General features: G+C 42.4%; 1 protein-coding gene across 4 annotated transcripts in view; it reads right to left on the reverse strand.

Moving 5' to 3' along the window:
* Positions 1-27,288, reverse strand: part of LOC126236531 (uncharacterized) — a 350,541-nt gene that overhangs the window by 151,432 nt on the left and 171,821 nt on the right. For 3 of the 4 annotated variants that reach the window (XM_049945903.1, XM_049945901.1, XM_049945900.1), the window contains exons 1-2: positions 21,046-21,227; positions 8,316-8,646 (exon numbers count right to left, since the gene is read on the reverse strand). In XM_049945903.1, coding sequence (XP_049801860.1) covers positions 8,316-8,646; positions 21,046-21,199 — 485 coding nt within the window. In that variant the 5' untranslated portion in view covers positions 21,200-21,227. Of the gene's footprint in view, positions 1-8,315; positions 8,647-21,045; positions 21,228-27,288 lie in introns of those variants that run through there. The other variant, XR_007544933.1, reaches the window with a different exon arrangement.

Here is a 27,288-nt window from a genome sequence, read left to right on the forward strand (position 1 = left end):
AATTGGACCCTAAACGTACAGAACGTTATGGAAACAAAGGAAAACAAGCACGTCATGTATCTCTTTGCAAACTTGTGAAGAGTTTGTATCAATTCTGTCAGAAAGGATGGTGAAATTGATGAAGTGAAGGAAATTATTTTTCCACCGTTTTAGACTGCATCCCGGTGAATCAGCTATTTTTTGTTACAAGTTATTTATCTAACGACGAATTTTCTGTTGAAATATCTGTTCTGTCCCAAATTGAGGGCACAAAGCATAAGAATTAGCTGATTAAACTGATTAAATAAATATGATTTAGGAATTCACTTTTTCTGCGGTTAGTCACATGTCGATGCAAGCATTATGGCTGGTACTTACCCTGGTCTCCAAGCTGGAACTAAAAAAATCTGCCCTCTTGCTGTATATATTCCGTGTGCAGTCCACTCTCTTTGCTTGGTACGACCGTGAGCAGCTGGAGTGTTGCCTTCCAGTGACATCATTTTTCCATTTCTTGCCACAATTTTATGCGTACACTCTCTTCTCAGCGTCAACGAGCCGTTGGGTTATTTTGCCGCCAAAGTTAATTAGTTCCGTCTCCGTAAAAAGACCTTCACAAACACTCTGGTCAATGTTATATGGGTAGAAATCATACCAGGTTTGAAACTCATTTAAGATGATGGCACTCAAAAGGTGGGACAACTGTTGTAAGTAAATTGCTACAAACTGTTGATATCGACAGTTAGATCGAGTACAGTCGTACCATTTTTTGTTGAATACGTTAGAGAGAATCGTCCTATGTATGAAAGGTATGAAAACACTGCCATCGAAATGAGTAAAATATATATGTAAAAAACAACTTCAGAAAAGAGAAAGCCAAGAAATGGACGTAGCAGCGAAGGAAAAGGAAATTATCGGATGAATACATTTCCGGCTATTATCAACAGAACTACGTCCGAACTGCGAAAAAGGAAAAAAAGAATCTTTGGAAGAGTTGTACAGCAATTGTGAGTTGCTGAGTAATTCTTGGTTCAAATGACTCCAAGCACTATGATACTCAACATCTGAGGTCATCAGTCCCATAGACTTAGAACTACTTAAACTTAACTAACCTAAGGACATCACACACATCCGTGCCTGAGGCAGGATTCGAACCTGCGATCGTGGCAGCAGCGCGGTTCCGGATTGAAGCACCTAGAACCGCTTGTCCACAGCGGTCGACGTAGTAATTCTTGGACGAGACAACACTGAACTATAGAAATGTGGTATAAAACTGATGAAGAATTACAAATACGACTTGGAAGAGTATTTTAGTGATGAGGTTATTCATTTTAAAGTATATGTGAAGATCAATAGAATAAAAACCTCGTTACTAAGTACTCTGTATAGAAGGTTGCAAGGAAACCACCCTCGACATCTGTTCCTAAATTGGAGATTGCACAAGGAATATATTTGTCAGCTGCTACAAACAATTGTTCACTGACTGCCCTTTGATACACCTGAAAAGACTCATTTGCTATTTACGGCCATCCATTACGCAGGATTGAGTCAACAGTGTCGAATTCCTCTATATGAACTCTTATATAACTCAGCAACGATACTGTGAAGATGTGTTCGAAGAATTTACTACAGGGGAAGCACTCTTTGCTGATGTGAATGTACTGGGTTCAGTACGCATTATTATTATTACGAGGGGCGTTCAGTAAATAATATAACGCAATTTTTTCGTGGCTAATGCAGAATTTGTTGTGGAAAAGCGTGAGTATTCTCGCTTCTACAGTTACATGTTACAGCAGGTGGCGGCGCTCTATGTAGCCTTGAAAATTGTGTCTATAACGGAGATGCGTTCCAAGCAGAGAGTTGTCACTGAGTTTCTTTTGGCGAAAACTCAAAGACGCTTGCTCTATGAGACCAGGCAGTGGACAAAAGCACGGTGAGTCGTTGGGCAAGGCGTCTGTTATCTTTGCAACAAGGTCGCGCAGACCTGTCCGAACTCCCGCGTGCTGTAAGAGCGCACACAGCTGTGACTGCTGCACTGTTGCAACTTGCGGACACTCTCATTCGAGGTGACGGACGGAAACACTTCGTTGCACAACTGCACTTCTCTGTTGGTAGTGCGGACACACTCGTCCACCCGTTGAGGTACTTGAAGATGTGTTCCGACTGGGTTCCTCGCCGCCTAACAGAAGACCGTAAAAAGCACCGCAGGACCGTCAGTGAGGAATTGCTTGCACGGTACGAGCCTGGTCGTGACAATTCTTTCATCGAACATCGTCATACGTGATGAAACGTGTGATCATCACTTCGATCCGGCAACAAAACAGCATTCCATGGAGCGGCGTCACCCACCTCTCTTCAGATCAAAAAGTTCAAAGCCGTCCCCTCAGCCGGTTAAGGGATGGCGACTGTCTTTTGGGACTCAGAAGGGGTTATTCTGATTTCCTCTCTGATAGTACAACGATCGTCTCCTAAGTGTACTAAGCTACCCTCAGGAAAATAAAGAAACGACTTCAGCGCGTTCGTCGCCATAAAAATGCGACAGAGCTCTTCCCTCTCCATGACAATGCAAGGCCTCACACAAGCCTGCGCACCCGAGAGGTGCTCACAAAACTTCACTGGACTGTTCTTCCTCATCCACCCTGCAGCCCGGATCTCACCCCTTCTGACTTCCATATGTTTGTCTGAGTGAAGAATGCACTCTGCGGGCTGGAGTATGTGCATGATGGGAACGTTATTGATACAGCGAGACGTGGGCTCCAGTGTGGACCAGTAGGGTGATACCACGCGAGCTTACAGGCCCTGCCAGTTAGGCGGCGTTATGTCTTCGTATTGAACGGAGAGTATGTTGAATCATAGGGTTTTGTAGACAAAAGAGTGGAGGATAATATTGTGTATTGTAATCGTGAATAAAACCAACCCGCTTTCAGAAAAAAAACCATTGCATTCCTTAGTGAACGCCACTCGTATTATAAGCAGCAGCAGTAACTGTAGAAGTCAATTACGAACAGATGTAATTTACTTGGTGGTACATTTATGTCGAAATTAGGGTCAGAAAGATTTTTCTCTGCCTGGGAACGGCAAATATTTACGTAATCAAGTGTCACACAGTCACGTGACACTCGACTGCTGTCGTCAGTCGTGACGATGTGGAGGTAATCGCTGCGTGGATGTGTCAGTTGCTTGTATCTGTAGTATCTCCGCATCGACCCATCTCAGTTGTGTTGATGATTGCGATGTATCGACGCGGAGATATTAAAGAATGGCAGAAAGCGGCTATTGTGTTTCAAAGTGCCCATGACTGTGCCGTGAAAGTAGTTACCGATTTTTTGGTGTATCAACGTGGACCGTCCAACATGTGTGTAAGGAGTGGTGTACCAGTCGCAACCACTTGACGCTGCGTAACGGCAGTGGTCGTAAAAAGATCGTAAACGGCAGATGGCGGAGACGAGTGACTCTCCTGGTCAATGGCAGTGGGTTTCAAACATGACACGAACTGTGCTGTCATAGAACGCAGGGCCGTTTTCCGGGCTATCATCACGAAGGGAACTTCAGAGACCGGAAACTTTGAGTCAGATGCCTAGAGAAACGCCGTTGCTCGCAGTTGCACAGTTAAGATACGCATCTTCAGTGGGCTAGTTAACACAGGCAGCGAGCTGCAGCTGTGGGGAGGCATTTAGCGTGAACCGATATGTCGCGATTTCAGCACGTCTGAAATGATGCGAGGCGCCCTGGACACCGACGGCCACGAGAGACGTTTACCCTGCTGTGTGCAGGGCGCGAAGCTCAGGTCCAAAGTGGTTCTGTGATTTTTTTTTTGGGTATTTTTCCAACCGCCACTTGGACCAGCTTCTTTCAGGTTACCGTGGACATGAACCACGAAGTCTGTTTCATCATCCTCGGTCGCCAAGCGTTCCCATTTCTCCTTTATTTTTGTGATAAGTGTGCTACGGACACTACCATCTTACAAGATAAGAGAAGCAGCCATGTCTATAGGACGGCGCGCATACATTCATGGTCTGACAAAAACAGTCAACCCACCACACCTTGAGTGGCCCGCTGAATCACCAGACCATTATCGCGTGCAAAACATCTGTCACTAGTTTTACCACTGGGTGAAATGAAGCAACGAAGAAACTGCAAATTACAGAGTGGCAATTTTACCGAATAATCGTCAGCGGGTGATTCCCGCTGTGTTACGGGTCTGAAGAAATTTGTGGAGTTTCTTGTCCGCCCAGTGGAGGGCGCTGTGAAGGCTAAAGGCAGTGTCTATATCTACATCTACATCCATATTCTGCAAGTCACCGTGTGGTGCGGGGCGGAGGGTACCCTGTACCACCACTAGTCATTTCCTTTTCTCTTCCACTCGCGAACAGAGCGAGGGAAAAACGACTATCTGTATGCCTCTGTATGAGCCGTAATCTCTGTGATCTTATCTTCATAGGCCTCACGCGAGATGACTTTGGCGACAGTAGAAACATTCGGCAGTCAGCCTCAAATTCCTGTTCTCTAAATTTTCTGAATAGTGTTCCTCGAAAAGAACGTCGTCTCCCCTCCAGTGATTCCCATTTGTGTTTCCGAAGCGTCTCCATAGCACTTGCATGTTGTTAGAACCTACCAGTAACAAATCTAGCTGCCGGCTTCTCACTTGCTTCGATATCTTCCTTTAATCCGACCTGCTGCAGATCCCAAACACTCGAACAGTCTTAACAACGACTTGCACCGGTGTCCTATATGCAGTCTCTTTTACAGATGAACCACACTTCCTTAAAATTCTCCCAATAAACCGCCTTCCTTACTACAGTCCTTATATGCTCATCCCATTTCATTTTGGTTTGCCACGCTACACCTAGATATTTATTCACCATGACTGTGTCAAGCAGCACACTACTAATACTGTAGTCGAACATTATGGGTTTGTTTTTCCTCTTTATCTGCATTAACTCACATTTTTCTACGTGTAGAGGTGGCTGCCGTTCATCACAATAACTCCTTCCCATACACCACAGCATCATCAGAAAACAGCGGCAGACTGCTGCTTACCCTGTCCGCCAGATGATTTCTGTATATTGAAGATAGCAGCTGTCCTCTCACACTTCCCTGGGGCACACCTGACGATACCTTCGTCTCTTATGAATACTCACCCTCGAGGACAACATACTGGGTTCTGTTACTTAAGAACTCTTCTAGCCACTCTCGTATCTGTGAACATATTCCGTATGCTCGTACCTTCGTTAACTGTCGCCAGTGTGGCATCGTGTCACGTGCGTTTCGGAAATCTAGGCATATGGAATCCGTCTGATGCCCTTCATCAACGGTTCGGAGGATCTCACGAGAGAAAAGGGCAAGCTGAGTCTCGCATGTGCGGTGCTTTCTAAAAATATGCTGACTGTGGACAGAAGCCCTTCTGACTCAATGAAATATACACTACTGGCCATTAAAATTACTACACAACGAAGATGACGTGCTACAGACACGAAATTTAACCGACGGGAAGAAGATGCTGTGATATGCAAATGATTCGCTTTTCAGAGCATTCACACAAGGTTCGCGCTGGTGGCGACACCTACGCCGTGCTGACTTGAAGAAAGTTTCCAACCGATTTCTCATACACAAACAGCAGTTGATCGGAGTTGCCTGGTGAAACATTGTTGTGATGCCTCGTGTAAGGAGGAGAAATGCGTACCATCACGTTTCCGACTTTGATAAAGGTCGGATTGTAGCATATGGCTATTGCGGTTTATCGTATCGCGATATTGCTGCTCGCGTTGGTCGAATCCAATGACTGTTAGCAGAATATGGAATCGATGGGTTCAGGAGGGTAATACGGAACGCCGTGCTGGATCCCAACGGCCCCGTATCACTAGCAGTCGAGATGAAAGGCATCTTATCAGCATGGCTGTAACGGGTCGTGTAGCCACGTCTAGATCCCTGAGTCAACAGATGGGGACGTTTGCAAGACAACAACCATCTGCACGAACAGTTCGATGACGTTTGCAGCAGTATGGACTATCAGCTCGGAGACCATGGCTGCGGTTACCCTTGACGCTGCATCACAGACAGGAGCGCCTGCGATGGTGTACTTAACGACGAACTTGGGTGCACGAATGGCAAAACGTCGTTTTTTCGGATGAATCCAGATTCTGTTTACAGCATCATGATGGTCGCATCCATGTTTGGCGACATCGCGGTGAACGCACATTGGAAGCGTGTATTCGTCATCCCAATACTGGCTTATCACCCGGCGTGATGGTATGGGGTGCCATTGGTTACACGTCTCGGTCACCTCTTGTTCGCACTGACGGCACTTTGAACAGTGGACGTTACATTTCAGATGTGTTACAACCCGTGGCTCTACCCTTCATTCGATCCCTGCGAAACCCTACATTTCAGCAGGGTAATGGACGACCGCATGTTGCAGGTCCTGCACGGGCCTTTCTGGATACAGAAAATGTTCGACTGCTGCCCTGGCCAGCACATTCTCCAGATCTCTCACCAACTGAAAACGTCTGGTCAATAGTGGCCGAGCAACTGTCTCGTCACAATACACACTACCCTTGATGAACTGTGGTATCGTGTTGAAGCTGCATGGGCAGCTGTACCTGTACACGCCATCCAAGCTCTGTTTGACTCAATGCCCAGGCGTATCAAGGTCGTTATTAGGGTCATAGGTGGTTGTTCTGGGTACTGATTTCTCAGGATCTATGCACCCAAATTGCGTGAAAATGTAATCACATGTCAGCACTAGTATAATATATTTGTCTAATGAATACTCGTTTATCATCTGCATTTCTCCTTGTTGTAGCAATTTTAATGGCCAGTAGTGTATTACATTCGAACTGAGTATATGTTCATGGATCCTGAAGTAAACCTATGTTAAAGATATTGGTCTGTAATTTTTCGGGTTCGTTCTTTATCCTTCTTATACGGGACGTTTCATAAATAATACAGAGGTTGGTATTACTGCGGATTGTTTGATGCAACAACAACGAGAATTACGTCAAATTTAATTGGGAGCTTGAGGAAGAAGCACAGTTTTTGTTTATTTGGTGTGTACTCTGATCTGAAATTGACGAGATTTAGAAATGGACCCTGTGGGGGACTTTGGTAGTGTGACTGTTGAAGACCAGAGGTCGTACATCAAGATCCACAGTGCGTTAAGTGAAAAGTTTGTGGTGAGTTTACAGTGGACCCTAGTACAGTTTCACTTTGCATTAATCGTTTCGGTGGATGTCGTATGAGCGTAGACGACAATCCATAACTCAGAAGGCCAAAAACGTCAGTAGAAGAACTTGTGGCAGACGCTCAGGAAGAAGCGTCTGTGTACGACTTGTGAGAAATTCTCTGAAGTCTCAAGAATTCCCCCGAACTCTGAGAAATGGTTTGCAGAAGAGAAAAGTTTCTGTGATTTTGGTTCCAACTGATTGCTGAAGAGAAACAGAAACGTCTGGACATTACTACCTTGCTCAAACAACGGCTCGACCGTGAAGGTCAAGGGTTCGTGTGTCGAATTGTCTCTGTTGATGAAACCGGAGCAGAAATGACAGTCCAATGAGTGGAAACCTTCCGAATCTCCTGTTCCACAAAATTTTCGACGCGTTCAATCAAAACTCAAACAACTGATGATTTATACTTATGATCATAAGGAATCGTCATGACTGATGCAGTCCCATGTGAAATAAGCGTGACAGCAGTGTATTATCGTAAATTAATGCGAAACGTGAGCATAAAAAATGCACAAAACTCGTCGTCAGTTGCTCAAGGCTAGGCAGCTCATTCTCTATGACGACACTCACTCGCAAATCGGCAGTGCTGCAGTCCATAAACAGCACGAATACGAATGGAAAACGTTGCTGCAGCATCCCTACAGCTCATACATGAGTCGTACACACTTCTAATTGTTGCGGAAGCTGAAAAGACATACATGGACGTCGTTATCTTTCTCTGGAACAGATTCCTACCATCGTTACTCAACCCATTCGATAGACGAAAGGAAGTGATGTCTTGGATGGAATAATAGGGCTTCTGAGATGTTGGGGTTCAGTTATACGGAAGCAGGCAGAATATATTCAAGGACTGTAAAGATATATTGAAAAAGCAATAAATAAGTAAATGTGTAAGTGAAACAAAAAGTTAGTGCGCATCATTTATGAAACGTCCCTCGCGTATACAGGAGTCACAAGCGTTTATCCAGTGTCTCGTACGAAGTGACCAATGTTTACTGATGGAAGTCAGTCTGAGAAAATGAGAAAAGTAGATGGCAGTGTAGAGAATAAATTTAAGAAGCAGAGGAGAGGATCAAGCGTACGATTACTAGATGTGGCCTTCAGTGTCATACTCACCCGTGTACACGGCAGGAGTCGATGCAGTCGGTAGCGATGCGGCACGGAAAGTCTGTATAGAACAGCTCCCTGGCCTGCTGTCCCTGAAGGCCGCGGACCGCCGCCAGGGCGCCGCCGCACCACTCTTCTGCCGCGGGACCCGGGGATCCCCCGGCAGGCCGCGGGACTCCCCCTGCAGGCCGCTGGACTCCCCCTGCAGGTCGCGGGGTTTCCCACTCCACGGGCGGGGAAAGCCCGCGGCTCCAGCTGCGCGGCACGAGGCGTGCCAGGGCCAGCGCTGCCACGGACGGCGGCGCGAGGGTCTCGCACGTCTCGTGCACCCAGTAATCATCTGCGGAACGGTGGTCAGTCACCGTGAGGCTACCGTACCAGCTGCTTAGACAGGTTTTATTGACCACAGGTTGAAGTTTGCAGAAAAGATAACAGTAACCAGACACCTTTTACAGTGCGCTGTTGCCGGTTTCGAATCGATAGGTTCATCATTGGATGGCTTGTTCACCTTAAGGTACATCTTTTTCTGGCAGTTTGGATTAATTTCCTCTTTTATTCCCCCATGTGCTGCAAATTTCTTGGAGTGATGGTGCCCTATATTTGAAGTTTAAAGTGTTTCTCCTTTTTTAATTGGATCCATTGTTTGATTTAAGATTTGAAAAGAGCGGAAAATTTTGCTTTTAAAATAATGCTTATTCAAGATCATAGCCTGGGTTAATGAAGGTCAAATAAGCAAATATGTTTTTAGTTGTAGTAGGGATTAACTTGGAATAGTGGAGGGATAAAGCACAATATGATGTCAGACAGAAATTCCGAGCGACGTCCTGAGGAATGAGATGTGAGGGGCCTCACTCAGAATAGTGGAGGGATAAAGCACAATATAATGTCAGATAGAAATTCGGAGCGACGTCCTGAGGAATGAGATGTGACGAGACTCAATCAGCGACTGTAAATTAATGATAACAGTAACCAGCCATCTTATGGATGTTTGTTCTGTCTTGAAGATGTCAAAATAACATTTGTTAGTTGAGATGTATTTATTTTTGTCAATAAACACCGTACTTAAAATTTAAAGTTAGAGTTTCTCTTTGTTCTTTGAAAATCCGACATCACAAATAGGGATTTCCCTGAAACAGAACTCAGCCTTCGAATGACTGTCAATAATTACCTTTAAGATAACTGTTATTGGTAATCATACATGACCCCTCATGCCCCTTCTAATTTATATCTAACTATGTATTTTTCTGCATCACTCCTCTATTCTGAGTTAATAAGTAGCACAACTAAAAACAACTTTGCTTATTTGACATCCGTTAAACCTTGCCATGACTCTGTATAGTGTATCATTTCGTAGGTAAAAGTTGTTACTCTTTCCAAATCTTAAATCAAATATTAGGGTTCCCATTTAAATGAATAAATTTATTCTCCAAATAATCTTGAAAGTGACGTTGTAAGTCATGGCAGTTAGTAGCAATGCGTTACCCTCTTTGTCAGTTATATCTTTTATCTAAGGCATTTGGCTGTATCTCATTTATATTTTGAGTTATTCCCAATTATGGATTAAATAATCAATCTTGTATGTGTACACACTCAGTGTAAGCACCGCTCATGAACACCAGAAATCTTACTACATGGAAGTGTGGCTATTTCACAACCATAAAAATGCTAAAGAATTTCATTCTCAGAGATATTTTGGTATGTAACTTGATGTGACAGTAGAAATTTTACAAACTACAAACGTTTCATTACTTGCAAGCTATATTAAATGACAACCGATGAAAATCAAGATGAACAAATAAACAAGCCAGTTTGTTATAAACCGTTACTGGAATGGCACATAAATATTGTAGTATACACAGCAATCAAAGTAAATGATGAGGGATAGATGTACATAATTGAATATCACAATAGTGGACATTATATTAAAGCTTCATAGCTAGTTGAAGACATTGTATAAATAAGCAAGGTGTTATATTTTATGCACTATTTCATGTTGAGTTAGTGCCTGCATCTTGTTACTGTGAAATGGTGTTGTGCTTATTTTAAACTAGAAAGTAGGTGAATGAAATTTTCAAGAAAGGCGCCACTGACTAGCTCAGTCTATTCATTGATCAGACTTCGTGGTGATTTGCTTTTATGTACATATATTTCAATCTCTACGAGCAAATTCATAAAGCCACATTTTCCAGCAACATGTCATACTTGTATGTGGTCTTCAGTGCTTTTTACTCCGTGATTGTGGATAGTTGTGCACATTGTGCACATCAATTTCTTTCTGTTGTTCAAACGTATGACATCTATATGCTCTTTCAAATGAGTCACAAAGCTCCTTTCAATTCATCCTATATAGTAGGAAGGGCAGCTTTCGCAGCTGAGTTTGTATCAGGCAGATTTTCTGTACAGGGGTTCTTTATTCTTTAAGTTGTGAATTGCTATCTGCTCAAGATCTTTATTTGTGTGGAAGCTTATCTAAATGTTTGTGTTTTTAAACAGATTGCGTTTTTGTTTTGTAAGATATGCTCCCTAAGAAAAGTAGTGCATATTTCTAGTGCTTTTTACTTTATTTTGTGTTAAGTGCTTTGTTCTCTGATGAGAAGCTTTGTTGTCTGACAGTTTTTGGACTTTCGTGATAGTCTATCTATCGTGAGAGAGCTGTATCAGTATTTTGAGGCTATGATTTTATTGACATTGCTTTCTTTTTCAACTGTTCAAGTGCAGTCTTACGTATGCCATTTAGTGTGGAGCTAAAATATGTCATCTTATGCTGATTTGGATGACAAGATGAGCTGTTGATACACACATGAGTAGTTGTCGATTTTCTATAATTTTGAAAATGGTGTTTGTGGTTCTTGTTGGTGATTTTTAAGTTAAGAAATTGGTGCTGTTGCTCGTCTCATGCACAACAGTGAATTGAACGTTTCTGTTGATGCTGCTCAGATGTGATGCTAATGTGACAATTTACCCATAGGTACCATCAGAAAGAATTATTGTACTATCAACATTACCTTTTGTAGTAGACGAGTTTGTTGTTTATGTGACTGTCAACCTTGAAAAATGTTTGTTGTAAGTGGATTATGTAAATATCTGCTAACATCCCAGCTAGGCAGCCACTCTAGTTCTAGCTACATCAACGCTATCAACTATTAAAATCACAACACCATGAAATGAATAAACGTCAACATGGTGTCAGCTGCGCCACATGTTTCCACGATCAGTGTTTCAGCTGACCGTCGGCAAGGCGACCGTGGTGGTGGGTACCCTCAACGCGGACACAGAGAAAGGCTCGCAAGTAATGGTGTGCTGCACGACGACCTTCTGAAAGGTTAAACACGTCGTCTTTCCAGACGAGTCCCTGTTTTGACTTCAGCATCACGACAGACGTTTCCCTGTGTTGACGCTCCAAGGAGAGAGAAGGCATTCGTCACTGTCATGCACGCCCAGCACCTAGCGTCGTACTACAGTGTTCCATCTGACACATATTCCATATCCGTTAATTTGGACAGTCTTCACTGCACTTCCGACTTGTCAAGCTGATGACTCTGCCATATGTTCGACTCAGGCATTATATTTGCACAAATAAGTTCAAGACTACATGGTGCCCATGCTGTCACGCCATACTTCAATACGGTGGATACAGAGCTTAGAAGTTTCCCCTGATCAGGATTTTCCCCAGTTCTGCCAGCCACTGTAAACATTTTGTCGCAGGTTGCTGAGAGACTGGCAAGCCACCAGTCAGCAGCAACTGACCTCTGAGACAGAGCTGAGGTAGCACTGAACGACATATCCTCCCCTCACATCCAAGCACTGTTCGACTAGACGACCAGCCAGATTAGAGCCACAGCTGATGTCAAAGATGGCAGAACTGTGTACAGGTGCACTGGAAGAATGACTTCCTAAATTACTCTGGCCTTGAGGTAATTAGTCTAACCTTGTCTTCGTGGTGCCTAAGCGAATGATGCGTAGTTGGCTCTAGTTTAATCACAGAATCCTCGCTTAGTACTGATTTTGATACTTCGGAGTCTCTTGTGGTGTAGGTAATCTCCAACTTCTGCAGTATTGCTTCTGCAAGTTTCCCATGACGCCCTGAAAGAAGCCTATGACCATCCGTTTTGCCCTCTGTATGTATGTTTGATGTCGCCAGATAGTCACATTTGATATTGATCCTATACACTCGAGTAACAACCGTTTTATTCTCATCCGCATGTATACACTGATTCCTTTTCCAGTTTTCTACTAACGGACCATACTCTAGTACTTGCTTCTCCAGCTATTATTCCAGTGTCGCAGTACCACATCATATCTCCACAAATTGTTATACCCAACAATTTCTACGAGCTGACATGTTCGGATTTGTGACCTGCCGAATTTTTTATTTATGAACTTTCCAACCAAGTTGTCTCTCTAGGCACCAGTCTCAAATCGTATCAGCATCTGCAGCTTTTTCATGTAGCACTTCGATATAGACACCTCCACAACTTGAGATTTGTGTTAAAAGTTTCTGCTAGGTAATTAACACAAAACACAAACATTAAGAGCGCCAAACTAATTCTCCATGGTTACTTCTACATATGTTGGAGGACTCTCTATCCATGCTACGTCGCACGTTAAAAAAAAAAAAAAAACATTTCATGAACAATTTGATTGCACTCCATTTAATAACTATTTCTGTGATCATTAGTTGTAATTTACTCATAAGTCAATATTTACTCCATGTGATTGCCTTGAACCGTGGTCCATCGCATAACATGTGCAGAAAGCTTCAGTCTTTTTCCGTATGAACCAAGTTATTCAGGATCTATGATTGTTACCACGGGGAAGTGCATTCTGTTTGAGGTACTTCGACTTTTCAATATGTTATGCAACAAATATAAGACTTTTTTATATTAGGGGTTGAAAGTCCTCGAAGTCAAGATAACAAATAACTTTTTATATTGATTAACAGTTTCTGCTGCACACAAGCCATCTTCACATCTAAGATTTAAAATTGCCGAAATGAATACAGCAACATAAACAGCTTATACAAACCAAATTACAGATCCAAAATACGAAATTGCACACAAAGCTATAGCAAAGTTCAAATGCATATAACAAGATGTAAGAACAGGAGGCGTACCATAAAAATATTCTTGATATTGTAATTACCACAACAGCTCAACACATCTTTAAAATCTTTTTTAAAAGAGGCAACATCGATACATTATGTATAGGTGAAACAACTTTGTATCGTTCACGACAAATGAAGTACAACGAAGGTCATAAAACAGAAAAACGTATGTTAAGGTAAGAAAGAGGCAGTGAAAATGAGGGAACATATTTACAAAACTCAGAACTATCCACTAGAATGAATATATACATGTAACAGTTATCGTTTTACTTAATATGTTATGCTTTAAAATTTAGTAACTGACACAGTTTAATCACTATTTGTGTTATCTTATAGTAGAAACCATCGTAAAGTACGTTATTACAACATGGTATATGAGTATAGTATTGCAGCTGTTAGTCATTACAATGCTCAAGAAACACAGTATTTGAAATACACATCACCTAAACATGAGTTGCCACAACTGTAGTAATGACATGTCTGATGGCTGTTACCGTTGATGAGCTGCTTGAGGCGATGATGTCTAGACGGTGCTAGGAGACGACTGTGTAACTTACGTAAAATTTTAATATTCTAATGAAATTTAAATGAAAAACAGGATATAAATATATTTAAAATTCACCAGTACAGTCCATCTTAAAAAATTGAACGACCAAAACTCTGACTGTTAAATAACTGACAATGAAATGACATAACTGAAGATAAAATGATAATAAGAGCCTACTAAAGGTATAACACATATTAAGTATTTATCACAAACTAATATGTACAAACACCATCATAAATGCTGTTCAATATAAGATGTCTTATTGCTGCACAAGAGTACAGCAGTTACTTAAGGTGCCATTGCCACAAAATGTGATTCTGAAGCAGCTTCTGATATTTAAATAGATAACAAAAATTAACTATTACAAAGAAACAGGTGTGATAATGTTGTCAATAAATGAAGTAAAAATAAACAATTCTTTAGAAAAAACTATAAAAAGGAAAGTAAATGATACAGTTCCAGGCCTTACAGAGGGATTATATCTGAAGAAACTGAGCACTACATTAAATAATGTAATATCACAGTAGGCTTCAGAACTGACAATATCTTGAAATCATGTCTCCAGCATCAAATAGGACCAAACAGGAATCAACTTGAATACTCAGGACTTTCATACTGTTATTTTATATTTAATATAAGCCAGTAACCAAGGCATATGTTGAGACTGACACCTGGTTGAACTGCTGCTATATCTTTTCAGGCACATGTTCATGATGTACAATGCAGATATTCAGGAATACGTTATTATACTCGGTTCTAGATAGGCAGATTAATCATTTTAATTCCTATCTTATACCTGCTATAATCTACACCTTGGCAACATTACCACTTAGAATTAGGCAACAACTATGACTCGTCTTTACAACTACTCTCTGTATATATATATATATATATATATATATATATATATATATATATATTGTAAACAGCAGTTTACTCATATTTGTTTCCTGTCATTTACCTGCTACACCTGAGACCTGGGTAACATTACTACCTAAGTCCTGAGCGACAACTTATTGCAGTTGGTATATACTACAAACTCATACATTTATCATGCCTGTGGAAATTGAGAAAAGCAGATAAGCACACTAATCATATAATTATACTAGGATTTACTGTTAAATTGTTGGTGGTAATCGATGTATCGTTACATTCACACCTAGCCCTCAAAAATTACATCATATTCTTTTCAAACACGTGCACATTACATAAAATAGACATACAGAAATAAATTATTACGGTTTGTCTGAGGGAGACAGTTTTATCACATTGGTTCCTATTTTACACCCGTTTTAACCTAGACCTTGGGTAATATTTACACCTTGAATTGGACACATACGAGGACTCATTTCACTGGTGCTATGTGCATAGCACATAATTACTTAATCTGCACGATTCTGCTCTTAAGAGCGGGAATGTCAACCTGGTAGTGGAGAGTATTAGTATCATGGTACTGAGCCACAGGCAGTTTTAAACATTAATTATATGTTTTTTATGTCTTTTGCATTATCACTTACTTCGTATCTTTTTTCTCTTGTATAGCCGAGTAATCTGTTGTTATTACTTGTTACCGTCATTATGAGAATAATTGTCTATCATCATTTTGACTTCACATATGGTCCATAATTTATTTGATAATGATGTTCTTTATATTCTGAGAACGTGTGTGCCAATTAAACAGAGACACGAACTACGCCCAGCAAATCATTGCGAATTACCACTTTGGTAGAGCATTACATAAAATTAGATCACTTGTTTCATATAAGTTTATTAGGATCTTATTGCTGTGTCATATTGATATCAGTTAAAGCCCTTTTAGTTCAGTTATAAGATGAGCTGTACTGATGCTAATAATTCAGCTGCAAATACATTTATATTCTGTACTTCATTTAAATTACGATATTAAGGTTTCACATAGGTTACACAGTCGCCTGCTGCGCCATCTAGCGATCACCGCGTCAAATACTGGAATGACGTGTCTCTTGAGCCCACATATGCGTCAGCACCACATCTCGATGCATAGCTGCAAATGAACATAGGAACAGACTGCACAGCAGCAGAATGCCATGCCGGCAGCGTCTGTTGATGTGCTGCGTCCTCTGCCTGTCTCAGATTGCCAGCTGCACCTTACACACACAGAGACGTCACGTGCCTTGCCTGTGAGAGTCAAATAGCATACATGATCAGTAAGCATTTTAGTGCAGTAAGTATAGGGGCAATGATGTGAGAACTGAAGCTGTTGCTGGAGTTGGAAACGCTTCGACATCTACACATGCTGCAGAGTATTTTGTACATAACTCACCTCAAAAATCGTAAAAGTGTTATGGAGGAAAATAATTGTAGATTGAATGGGAGAGGCTGATCGGTATTTGTGCAAGTGCATATTGACAGTTGCATAGCGTGGTGAAACTTAATCACATTTATGCAGATAATGTTTTATGTTGTAGTGTTAGAACACTATGTCGTTGCAGGTAATGCATTAAGTCTGCTTGACACGTAGATACAATTATTTACCCAAATCTGTGCTGTCAAGGCAGCCATGTATCAAAAGATGTGTAGCTATCCTTTCCAGCCCCATAATTACTGTCATGGAGACAATGAGTCTTGTCCTTATTCTTAACACAAGCAAAGAAAACCTCTGGAAAGCCGGTAATTGTGCAAACCATAGCAACCGCAAATAGCCATATGTTGGTGTATGGGTCGAAAAATGCAGGAATTTAATGAATTAAAGAAAACACGAAAATCTGTTTAAAATGGTGGCATTGCATATAAATATGAAGAGAATCTTGTAGCTTGGAGCAGAATGACTGATGTGTTTGACACTGTGTATTATACTATTTGTTTATAGTTCATCTATACTTTTTAAATTTTTTGCTTTAAAATTTTTTCCTATTGGTACTATATGATAAAATGTGATATACTGGAGGTTGAAGTTATTTGTATTGTATGTAAGTAATGTGTGTAAAATACTGTCAATAAAATTCTTCAGGGTTTGAGACCGCATTGTCATCTGTAAAATTCCGGCGTTCCGGTGACTGTTGAAGGCGCCTTCCTCAGGGTGTATTGCAATACAGCCTGAGGAAGGCGCTTTGCAACAGTCGCCGATACGTCGGAAGTTTACAGATGACAATGCGGACTGAAACCCTGAAGAATTTTATTGACTGTGACAACGGCCTCGGAAGCCTACGTTTACATATGTAAAATACTATCAAAATAGTTTATTACGTTAAACAACTTCTTGGTGATATTTTGTATTTAAAATATTTGTATGTATAAAATAGTCATAAATAATGAGAGTAATAGCTTTTGAAAGTAAATTCCGGTAAGGAAGAGGTTTTGTTGAAGTGAAATGTTCAGTGTAAATAAGTGTGTACTTTTGTATCTAAGTATTTTAGTATTTAAGTTAGTTAGTTATAGAAAGTCAATAGTCTGATTTTCTTTTCCATTAGCTCAACGTATGGTCAAAGCCTGTAAAAAGGGTAACTCTACTGATTAGCTTTTCCTATTAACAGGACTACCCTCCAATAGTGTACTCTGGCTAGCAACATCATTCGCTCGAAATGTCCAGAAGGTTCTTCAAAAAATCACCAGTTACATGGCGCAACATCATCCATAAAAATTGGCTGCAAATGGTCTCCAAATAGCCAAACATAGTCATTTTCAACCATTGATCGGTTCCTTTGAACCAGAGCACCTCGTCCATTCCATATAAACACAGCTCACACCATTACAGAGTCACCATCAGTTTGCACAGTGTCTCGTTGACAACCTGGGTCCATGGCTTCGTGGGGTCAGCGCCACACTAGAACCCTACCGTCAGCTCTTACCAACGGAAATCTGACTCATCTGATCAGGCCACGGGTTTCGAATCACTTAGGAGGGGAAACCCTATGGTCACAAGCTCAGGAGAGAGGCACGGCAAGCAGTATCATGCTGTTAGCAAAGACACACTGGCGGTCGTCTGCTGCCATAGCCCACTAACGCCAAATTTCGCCGCACTGTCCTAACGGATACATTCGTCGTACGTTTGTCCTACATCGATTTCTGCAGTTGTATCAGGAAGTGTTGCTTGTCTCTAAGCACCGAAAACTCTACTGAAACCTCTATGCAAACACCGCTGCTCTCGAACGTTAAGTGAAGGCCGTCGGTCACTGCGTTGTCCGTGGTGATATCAATCCCTGAAAGTTAGTATTCTCAACACCCTCTTGACACTGTGGATCTCGAAATACTGAATTCCTTAACGATTTCCAAAATGAAATGTCCGATGCATCAAGCTCCAACAATCACTGCACGTCCAGCATCTGTTAATTCCTTTCGTGCGGCCATAATCACGTCGGAAACGTCCTTTTACACCTTGTGTACGTGGTACTACCGTCATCTGTATAAGTGCATGTCGCTATGCCATGATTTTTGTCACCTCAGTGTAATTTCATGTGTCAGTAACTTTAGGGCCTTCTGGCGCGCAAAAGCTTTTCTTCCAGCTGATTACGAACGGATAGAATAATAATTGACAAGTCCGGCTGAAATCTTTTTGAGCAAATGCGTGAGAAAACAGACAGTGAGAGCCCTCTGCTGTGAAGTTAAGAAAAAAAGAAGAAGACTTAATATCTCTGTAAAGAAACAGAAGGTTAGCCGCGAGGAGTGACCTCAGAGTCGTACAAGTACATTCTTCCTCGAAGGAGCCGAGATGAGGTTATCTCGGCGGTCATTCTCCTCAACAAGCATTTAAACCATTTTCTACCCACTGCGGGTTACTGCTAGCTCTGAAGATGTCGCCCGTAATCCATGGCACTATCATGGCTCCTGATAGGACTGCGGGTAGTTATCACTGTTAACCGAAAATAGGGACTCCATCGAAGTACTTTTATTTTAGTTAAGCAACTTCAATATTACAATAAACCTACATCTCATATGAATAAATATAGTTAATTTGCAAATGGAAGAACTTCACACTCTTTGTATTCGCTACATCCATTTATAGCTGCTCTGTATTGTAGTGTGTGAATCTACATATTATGTGAAACGCATAATTATATACAGTATATAAAGGGCCCGAATGTGACAAGACACTTCACAACCTCCCCACGAACACGCCTCGGTGTTCAAAAAAATATCCGTCACGTCTGGCAACCTCTGCTTTCCACCTAGTCTCGCACATATGGGAAACGATTTGGACTCAATAAAAACGTTATCTCAGCTATGGACGGGTATTTTTCAAAGCATACTTCATGATGAAACTTCCTGGCAGATCAAAACTGTGTGCCGGACCGAGACTCGAACTCGGGACCTTTGCCTTTCACGGGCAAGTGTTCTACCATCTTTTTTTTTCTTTATTAAAACAATCATATAAGCACAGAAGTACAAAAACAAAAAAAAAATGAAGTACTGGAACTGTTTCAACGCGAATTGTATCCTACAATAGACTGAAGAACACATTTCAATATAGTGCCATATAGCGCCATTTGTAAGCTTACAAAACACAAAAATATTAAACTGACAAGAGCATCTTCAGTCCAGACAGAGACATAGAACGAAAACGCAAACATATTAAAGAGAATTACAATATATATATTAGAATTGCAGTTCTGTCAACTGATTCACAACCGTCCAAATTCTTCACAGAAAGTCATTTGGAGCATACAAACGAATAACAAAGACATGCACAGGCAACATAAATTAAGGAAAACGTCAAATGAAGTTAATAACACCATTGAGAAGTCGGGAGCAGTCCTAGGAACAGGTGTAACCCCTTGTTCGTAGTGTATTTTGTTCGCTACATAGTCTTGCACGTGGTTTGTGTCCTTACCGGCGTGGAGAATTACCATACGCCTTGTTCTTCAAACAGTATGTCTAACATGTTACCAAACATCGTCCTGAAATTTGGGTAACGTTTCATCTTCCAACGTGCCCTTCTCATATAAGCCTTGAAACTAATGAGATTATTTTCACTATTGTGGATGATGACAAGTGTCACAAACTGTCCTAACAGCCACATCACGGTGTTGTTCTTGGTAGCGGGAAAATGTTTCGTGTCCGGCCAGAGCAGGATGTCGGTGCAGTGGCTGGCTGGGCTGCTGCGGGTAATCAGGCCAAGCCTCTGATGCACCCATTTCCAGTTAATGGGATGGCCGCCACAAGTGAAGCGATGGCGTAAGGTGTCGACCAGACCACAGCGGACGCATTTATCACTGTCACATTAGCCGATTCTATGCAACCTTTCATTAGTGGGTATAACATCGTTTACCACTTTATACCATGTGGACGCCACCTCAGCAGTGTGGACGGTTAAACTTATGTTGTCCCAAACTGCCTTCCAGTGAACACTCGGGCATTTAAGTTCAGTGGGATTCCGGACTATTGGAGATGTCCATCTTTTTAATAACAGGTGCGTCGTCGGTAAATCCTGCGTGAAATAATGTCCATCGAAATAGTTTACTTCAAGAAAAAACTGCTTGACATGTCGTAGTTTGTAATGTACATCAATGGGTGGGTGCAAATCAGTGGGTTGTAAGGTTCGGAAGAGCCAACTGGTTACGCTGAGAGGTTCCTTGTCCAACAAGTGGGTGATTCGTTTAATATATAATGCAGTACACTTTCGGTTAATGTCAGGCAAACTGAGTCCGCTGGCCTGTCTTGAAGACGTCAGCGTGGTGTATTTCACTTAGAAGAGATGCCCTTGCCAGATAAATCTATTACAGAGTTTCATCACGTGTTTGGCCTGCATCTTGGGGACTGGAAATATTTGGGCCGTATAGTACGCTTTACTGAATATATAACTGCTGAGGAGTCGCATGCATTGGAGAATGTCAACGGACCGCCAATTGTTTTCATAGATGGCACCTGGCATTTTACTGGTGACCTACATTATCTGCGCTACCCAAGCACAACTCACGCCCCGTCCTCACAGCTTTACTTCCGCCAGTACCGCGTGCAGTTATTCCCTTAATAAAAATAGTCGTTTGCTGCTGAGTCGAGAATGTTTTACCTCGTTTGACGACAGTACTAGCAAGTGAAACCGTCTCTGGGTAGCTAATGACTGTATGTTCGATGACGAAGCGTGAATCGATACTGTACCAAACCGTACTCACCGAAACCTTCGCAGTAAATCTTCCATATCACTCCTTCACCATCACAGATTCCGTTGGTGACGTAGTCGATGTCGTTGCAGACACAGTGGAGGCTCGAGGTGACATTTCTCGCCAGCAGCGCGAGCAACGTCGTGGCCAGGCCTGCTGGATACATCACTGACTGTTGAGACTGAGGCGGTAACACAGAGTGGGCCGCGCCGCTGGGAGCACGGGCCCACAGTATAACGACAAGTGCGGCGGAAGTCTTTCCGCAGGACGATTACACCACAGGAAGGATGACACCATCCACCCGGATCACAGGCACATTTCTTTTTGCCGTGAAGGTGACCATCCGCCAACACAAAGGCGACAGAGAAAATTACTCGATCGATTCATGCGTACGTCTGCGTCACGCTTTTTGGAAGACGGCGAGTTTCACTAAGAGATTCGTAGGAGGCGTGAAGAGGGCACAAAAATCGTCTGGACTGCCCTTATTTAGGACTAAATCGCAAACCGATTGTACAAGACAGAACTTACCGTGAAAATAGCTGTGTTGATCACAGTGACGATGAATATAGACGGTGTCCCAAAATAATGTATACAGTTTTTGACATTAAATATCTCTTTCATTCTTTAAAAAAAGTGTTGTGTACATAGTTCCGCGTAGTCAGCGCGTACACAACTTTCCCAATAGAGCGCGCCCCGCTAAGCACAACAGCGCAGGCGCAGCGCTCGTCCATCTCCGCACTACGAGATGGCGCTGTCTTAGAGATGGACCAAATTCTGCTTCCGCCGATCCGCGTATTAATATGTAACGCAGCCAATGAGATTGCTGCTAACGTAGAACCTTTTCTCCTTGCGGATCACACTCGCGCAGTGATACCTGAACGCTCGAGGTATTATAACGATTGTACAGACCTCCGATGAGTCAGCCTGCATTAGTCTGTAGTCAAGTTTCAGTTTGCGCCTAATAAGATTATCATATTCCTGTACATAGCCATGAAGAGAAATGTATAGACACTTGTCAAGTATCAGAGATATGTGAGAATAAGATTAACGTAACAAGACCAAAGGAACTTCAGATTGTCAATTGTAAACAGCAGCCAGAATCACGTTACGTAAAGTCTATGATTTTTACTATTTCAATAAATGTGTGTGAAAATTAATCAAGTTCTGTTTAAAGTTGGTCACCGTCAATCTGCTACTGTAAGCTTGCAAGTGGCATTTCTATCATCTGACCTAACGGCAGAAGATAAACTACAATTTTTGCGGGTAATAAATCAGAAGGCGGCGAAAACATAACAACGTTTTATGTTGTTTCCGGATTGTAAATAACCAAGACGGTATAGCTGGATCACGGAAGTGGGTACTGGAGTGTTACTGGAAAAAAAAAATGTGAGTGAGATACGACGTCATTGGAGGATTGACTTTGGAACACCAGAACAAACAGCGGTAAGAATTATAAGAATCCGAGACAAGCTTTATATCGAAGGAACGGTGCAGGACATGAAAAAGGGACACTGTGGAAGAGAAAGATATTCAACAGACACGAAAGAGTTGAAGCAGTAACTCATGCGTACACACAGTCCCCGAAGAAATCTGTGAGATAATGCTCTCGTGAGACTGGGGTCTGAAAAAGGAGTGTTCATAGAATTCTGCGATCTCGGAAATCTAAGCTTTACATTCCAAGACTTTCCCATGCTCTTAACGGGGGTGATACTGATAGGGGAAGTGAATTTTGCGAGTATTCATTAACAAATGTGCAGAACATCAACATTTCAATCATCTAATTCTCTGGTCGGATGAAGACACCTATAAACTTAATGGAACAATTAACCGGCATAATTATCTGTATTGGGCCAGTGAGAATCCATACGCAACCCACGAAAGGCATTCTAATCAGGAGTACCCGTCTGGTGTGGCCTGTCTTCTAGAGGGTTTAATCGGATCTGCTTCTTTGAAAACATTGTCAAAGAGGCCTTTTACTTAGAAATGTCCCATATGATAACTCCTGGTCTTAACGCCTTTCTTGAAAATGAAGATTATTACTTTCAACAAGATGGAGAGCCGCCTCACTGTCACACTGATGCGAGGACATTTCTCGATCGGACATTCCCTGCCATATCGATAGGACGAAGCGGGAATGTGTAGATCCCAGACCGATCTCCCGGTTTATCCCGTCTAGACTTCTATCTGTGGGGTACCCTCAAGAACACAATTCACACTTACACTGCAAGACCACAAACACTGGCTGATCTTAAAGAGAAAACTGAGCAGGCCTGTGATGCTATTCTATTAGGGGGAACATAGTTGACATGCTGCCCTGATGTAAGTCGTTATCTACGGCGTTTTGCTGTGGAAGAAGGCCATTTCGAACATTTACCACCTTTGGTTGGACTTTAAGATGCACCACAAACATTGTACTGTACTTCTACCTCCTATAATTGAAGAGAGATTCAGTTTCAATGAGTATTAATGAGGCGTGCACTGCTCGTTTTTATCCCATTTATTGTCTGTCATCTTCTATTACGGTACTGCCGCCTCGTTTTCTTATTCCCTTTACTGGCGTCACTAACTTCTTGCCTTACTTGCCTGTGAGTGGCATCAGCAGCGCGTATCGATAAGTGCACTGTCGTAGCATCTCTGGAGCGATCGATAGTATTGCCGGGTTGTCGTGAGTATGGCAGGGCAGTCGGGACGCATCAGCAGAGAAGTCGGGGAACGGAGCGCCCGTGAGGCGCCAACAGTCGGTGCTCGCCGACCGCTGGCGATACACATGAACTGTCCGATGGAGGGAGATTGGAGGGGGACGACCGTTGGTTGGTCGTTCAGTTGGTCGTCTCATCGGCCGACGTATATTTGGTCCTTTGACTATTTCCGGGCCTTCAGTCGGTTGATTGGCGTGGAGCAGCGAGGAATTCTCCACGGGACGTAGTTTGGCCGGGGGCGCTGGCGGTGACTACGCGGAGTGTGTGCGGCTGTTCCCATTTCTACGAGGCTCATGGCTCACTGACCCTGGACACGAAAGTTGAGTTTGGATTTAACCTACCAACAAGTCAAGACTGTTCACATTGTGTCCTTTGGAGTTTGTTGTCACCTGCCCGCATCTCGTGGTCGTGCGGTAGCGTTCTCGCTTCCCACGCCCGGGTTCCCGGGTTCGATTCCCGGCGGGGTCAGGGATTTTCTCTGCCTCGTGATGGCTGGGTGTTGTGTGCTGTCCTTAGGTTAGTTAGGTTTAAGTAGTTCTAAGTTCTAGGGGACTGATGACCATAGATGTTAAGTCCCATAGTGCTCAGAGCCATTTGAACCATTTTTTGTTGTCGGCTGTTTGGATATTCCCGCGAGCAACAACGTGGTTTTCAAGTTGGAAAATTCTAGCCGCCCTTCGGTGGAGTTTCACTGCATTTGGTTATTTGAACTGAAGTACACCAGAGGAATCTTCTGCTTTGTGGCCGTTAACGTTCCGGTTACCTGCCCTGTCCGTTGACGTAAATTTCAGGCATTGTAGTTTCCTCATTGTGTTGTGGTTGTCCAGCACGGTGTGTAGTTTGACAGTTCCATGTGTGATTGGTTGTGGGCGCCAATATCTTCTATGTTGTTCCGTTGAACTACCTGTGCCCTGGTCAGGTGAAGTGGAAGTTTTCTTGTCGGTGGGTCCGTTGACTGTCGGTCGGTTGGGTTGTCGTCGGAACGTGAATGGTTGGCCCGACTGCCTGTCTCACCTAAGCGAGCGTTAGTGTCTGAATTCCAGGCCGACCCTCCGAACATCTGAGCGCCCTTGGGCGTACTGCCATTTTTTGATTTGTTCTTGTTGTTTGTACCTGTATGGCTTCTAGCCGATTTTTTAAAAATTAAGGTTGTTTTTGCCCTTAAGTCGTAAGACTCTTTAGGTCTTCAGCCTAATTTAAAGAACTGTTCCACGTAAGACCTTTGGAATTTTAAAGTTTTTAATGTTGTTGAATTTTAAGTGTTGGGCCTTCATCCGATTTTGAGTTTGAGTTGTTTTGCTCTTAAGGCCTTCAGCCTACATTAAAGAACTGTTTCACGTAAGGCCTTTGGTATTTAAAAAAAATTAATGTTATGGAGTTTTAAGTGTTGGGCATTCAGCCGATTTGAATTTAACTTTTGTCTGTTTTTTTGGGCCTTCAGCCTAACTAAGGAACTGTTTTAAGATAAGGCTTTGCCTTTTAAATTTCTGTTTTGGTTGCGTTTTGCCTAATTAAGAACTGTTTTACGTAATGCCTTTGTTTTTTTAATAATGTTGTTTAGATATAACTGTTACGCTTTCAGCCGATTTCTGGATTCAAATTGTTTGTTCTGAAAATCTCGGATTCTTTGGGCCTTCAGCCTAAATAAAGAACAGTTGTAAGATAAGATTTGCCTTTTAAATTTCTGATTATGCTTGCGTTTTAAGTTATTGGCCTTCAGCCATTATTAAATTAAAGTAGCTTTCAGCCGGTAATTAAGTACCAAAGATGAAAGCTGTGTATTTAAAAAAAATTTTTTTTGGGCTCCTGTAATGTTTGATAAAATAATAAAGTTGTGTGTTCTAGAGTAACTGACAGTCACTTATTCTGGTCCCTTTCCGCAATTTTAACTACCTGTCCTGTCCTGCGGGTGTAGCAGGGCGTCTCGATTACATTATTTTGGAACACCTGTATTATGAAGAAGCTACAGTTATAAGCTAAACGTCATGACTACTGTCCACGGAGACATTCAGTGCCATCAGGTGTCGCCGTGCCCACGTGGCGCAGTGTCTTGAGATAGCGCGACGGCAAGTGTATGCAATCGAACTGCGATCGATCTCAGGCCCTTAGATGACTGGACAGATCCGCCATGGCGACTGACGCGGAGATTCCCTCCAGCGGAGAACGTTGCACCGCTAGGCCAGCTCGTTCCATTATTCCCTGATTGGTTTGGTTGTTTGGGGAAGGAGACCAGACAGCGTGATCATCGGTCTCATCGGATTAGGGAAGGATGAGGAAGGAAGTCGGTCGTGCCCTTTCAGAGGAACCATCCCGGCATTTGCCTGGAGTGATTTAGGGAAATTCTTCCCTGAATGAGCTGTTACAAAATGACCATCTCTCTCCGCTCGCACCACCAGCAGTGCCTCATCTTTTAGCAGATGATGATTTTGATCAACAGTAGGGAGATACTATGACACAACGTGAGTACTATGTCAGTATTTCGCAGCAGTGGGAGGGTGTGTGGCCTGTGGTGGGGGACACGGCGGCAGCCCGCTGGCTCGGTTCAGACACGTGCAGCAGACTGTTGTGTGGACCAGGAGCAGCATCAGGACCCCGCTGCCGGTTGATAGCTGATTAGAGTTGGGGCAGCAACCAGATTTGCTTGGGACCGCCGAGGCTCACTAAAAGCTTTATCAGAGTGCGGCAGCACACCAAGGTGGAGTGTCTAGACTTAGATATGTAGGTAATCTAAAACTAGGGAAGCCATAGCTAGAATAGTTGTAAATGATTGATTAAGAAATCATACAGTACAACAGGTGTTCAAAAACAGGTGTTAAGACTGTTAGAATATGAAAGTGGCTCAAAAGTCCAATAGTCCACTGTAGCTCTATTTATTTACGTCGATTAGAGACCCACACAACCAGTTAAGCAACTTTAAGGTTGCATCTTCTAGTGTATATCTGTACAGAAAATGTTAAAAATTAATGCTCTGATGATTGGGAAGTGCAGTTACCTGAGATATGTTTAAGTACTGAGTGAATAGACTTGGACAGGGAAGAAAATGTTACGCGTCTAGTTAGGAAACTACATGTGGGTTACACACCCCCACGCATATGTTCCAACACCACACTGGACGTCCCACAGCTTGTGCTGTCAGTTACCACAATTACTATTGTAATGGAGACAGACATACACGGGTCCGCTTTCGGTAAGTTTGACCATCAGCATAAGCTGCTTGTTTTCTATCATTGGTGGCGAGTAGGCCATCTGAGGACCAGGTTCCAATTTCAGTTCTTCATTCTTTGTTCTTTTATTTTCTTCAAAAACGCGTTCTTTCTGTCTTGATACCATTTTGAACCTGTGTTTCTAGCTATGTTGCCTTTGAAGCCTTCCATTTACTATACTTTTTCTCCGTTGTCTCTATCTCCTTTTTTATATTGTTTCTTTCTAAATCCCTTTTACCTTCGTTGACGCAGTTTGTTGTGGACTTCTTACGCCACAAATATTAGAAAATATTATTAGTTAATCTATTGTCTGGCATTCAAAATAAATGTCCAAAACGTGAGTCTCCTTTTTC

Source organism: Schistocerca nitens, chromosome 2 (assembly GCF_023898315.1).
Source record: "Schistocerca nitens isolate TAMUIC-IGC-003100 chromosome 2, iqSchNite1.1, whole genome shotgun sequence".
Lineage (NCBI taxonomy): Eukaryota > Metazoa > Arthropoda > Insecta > Orthoptera > Acrididae > Schistocerca > Schistocerca nitens.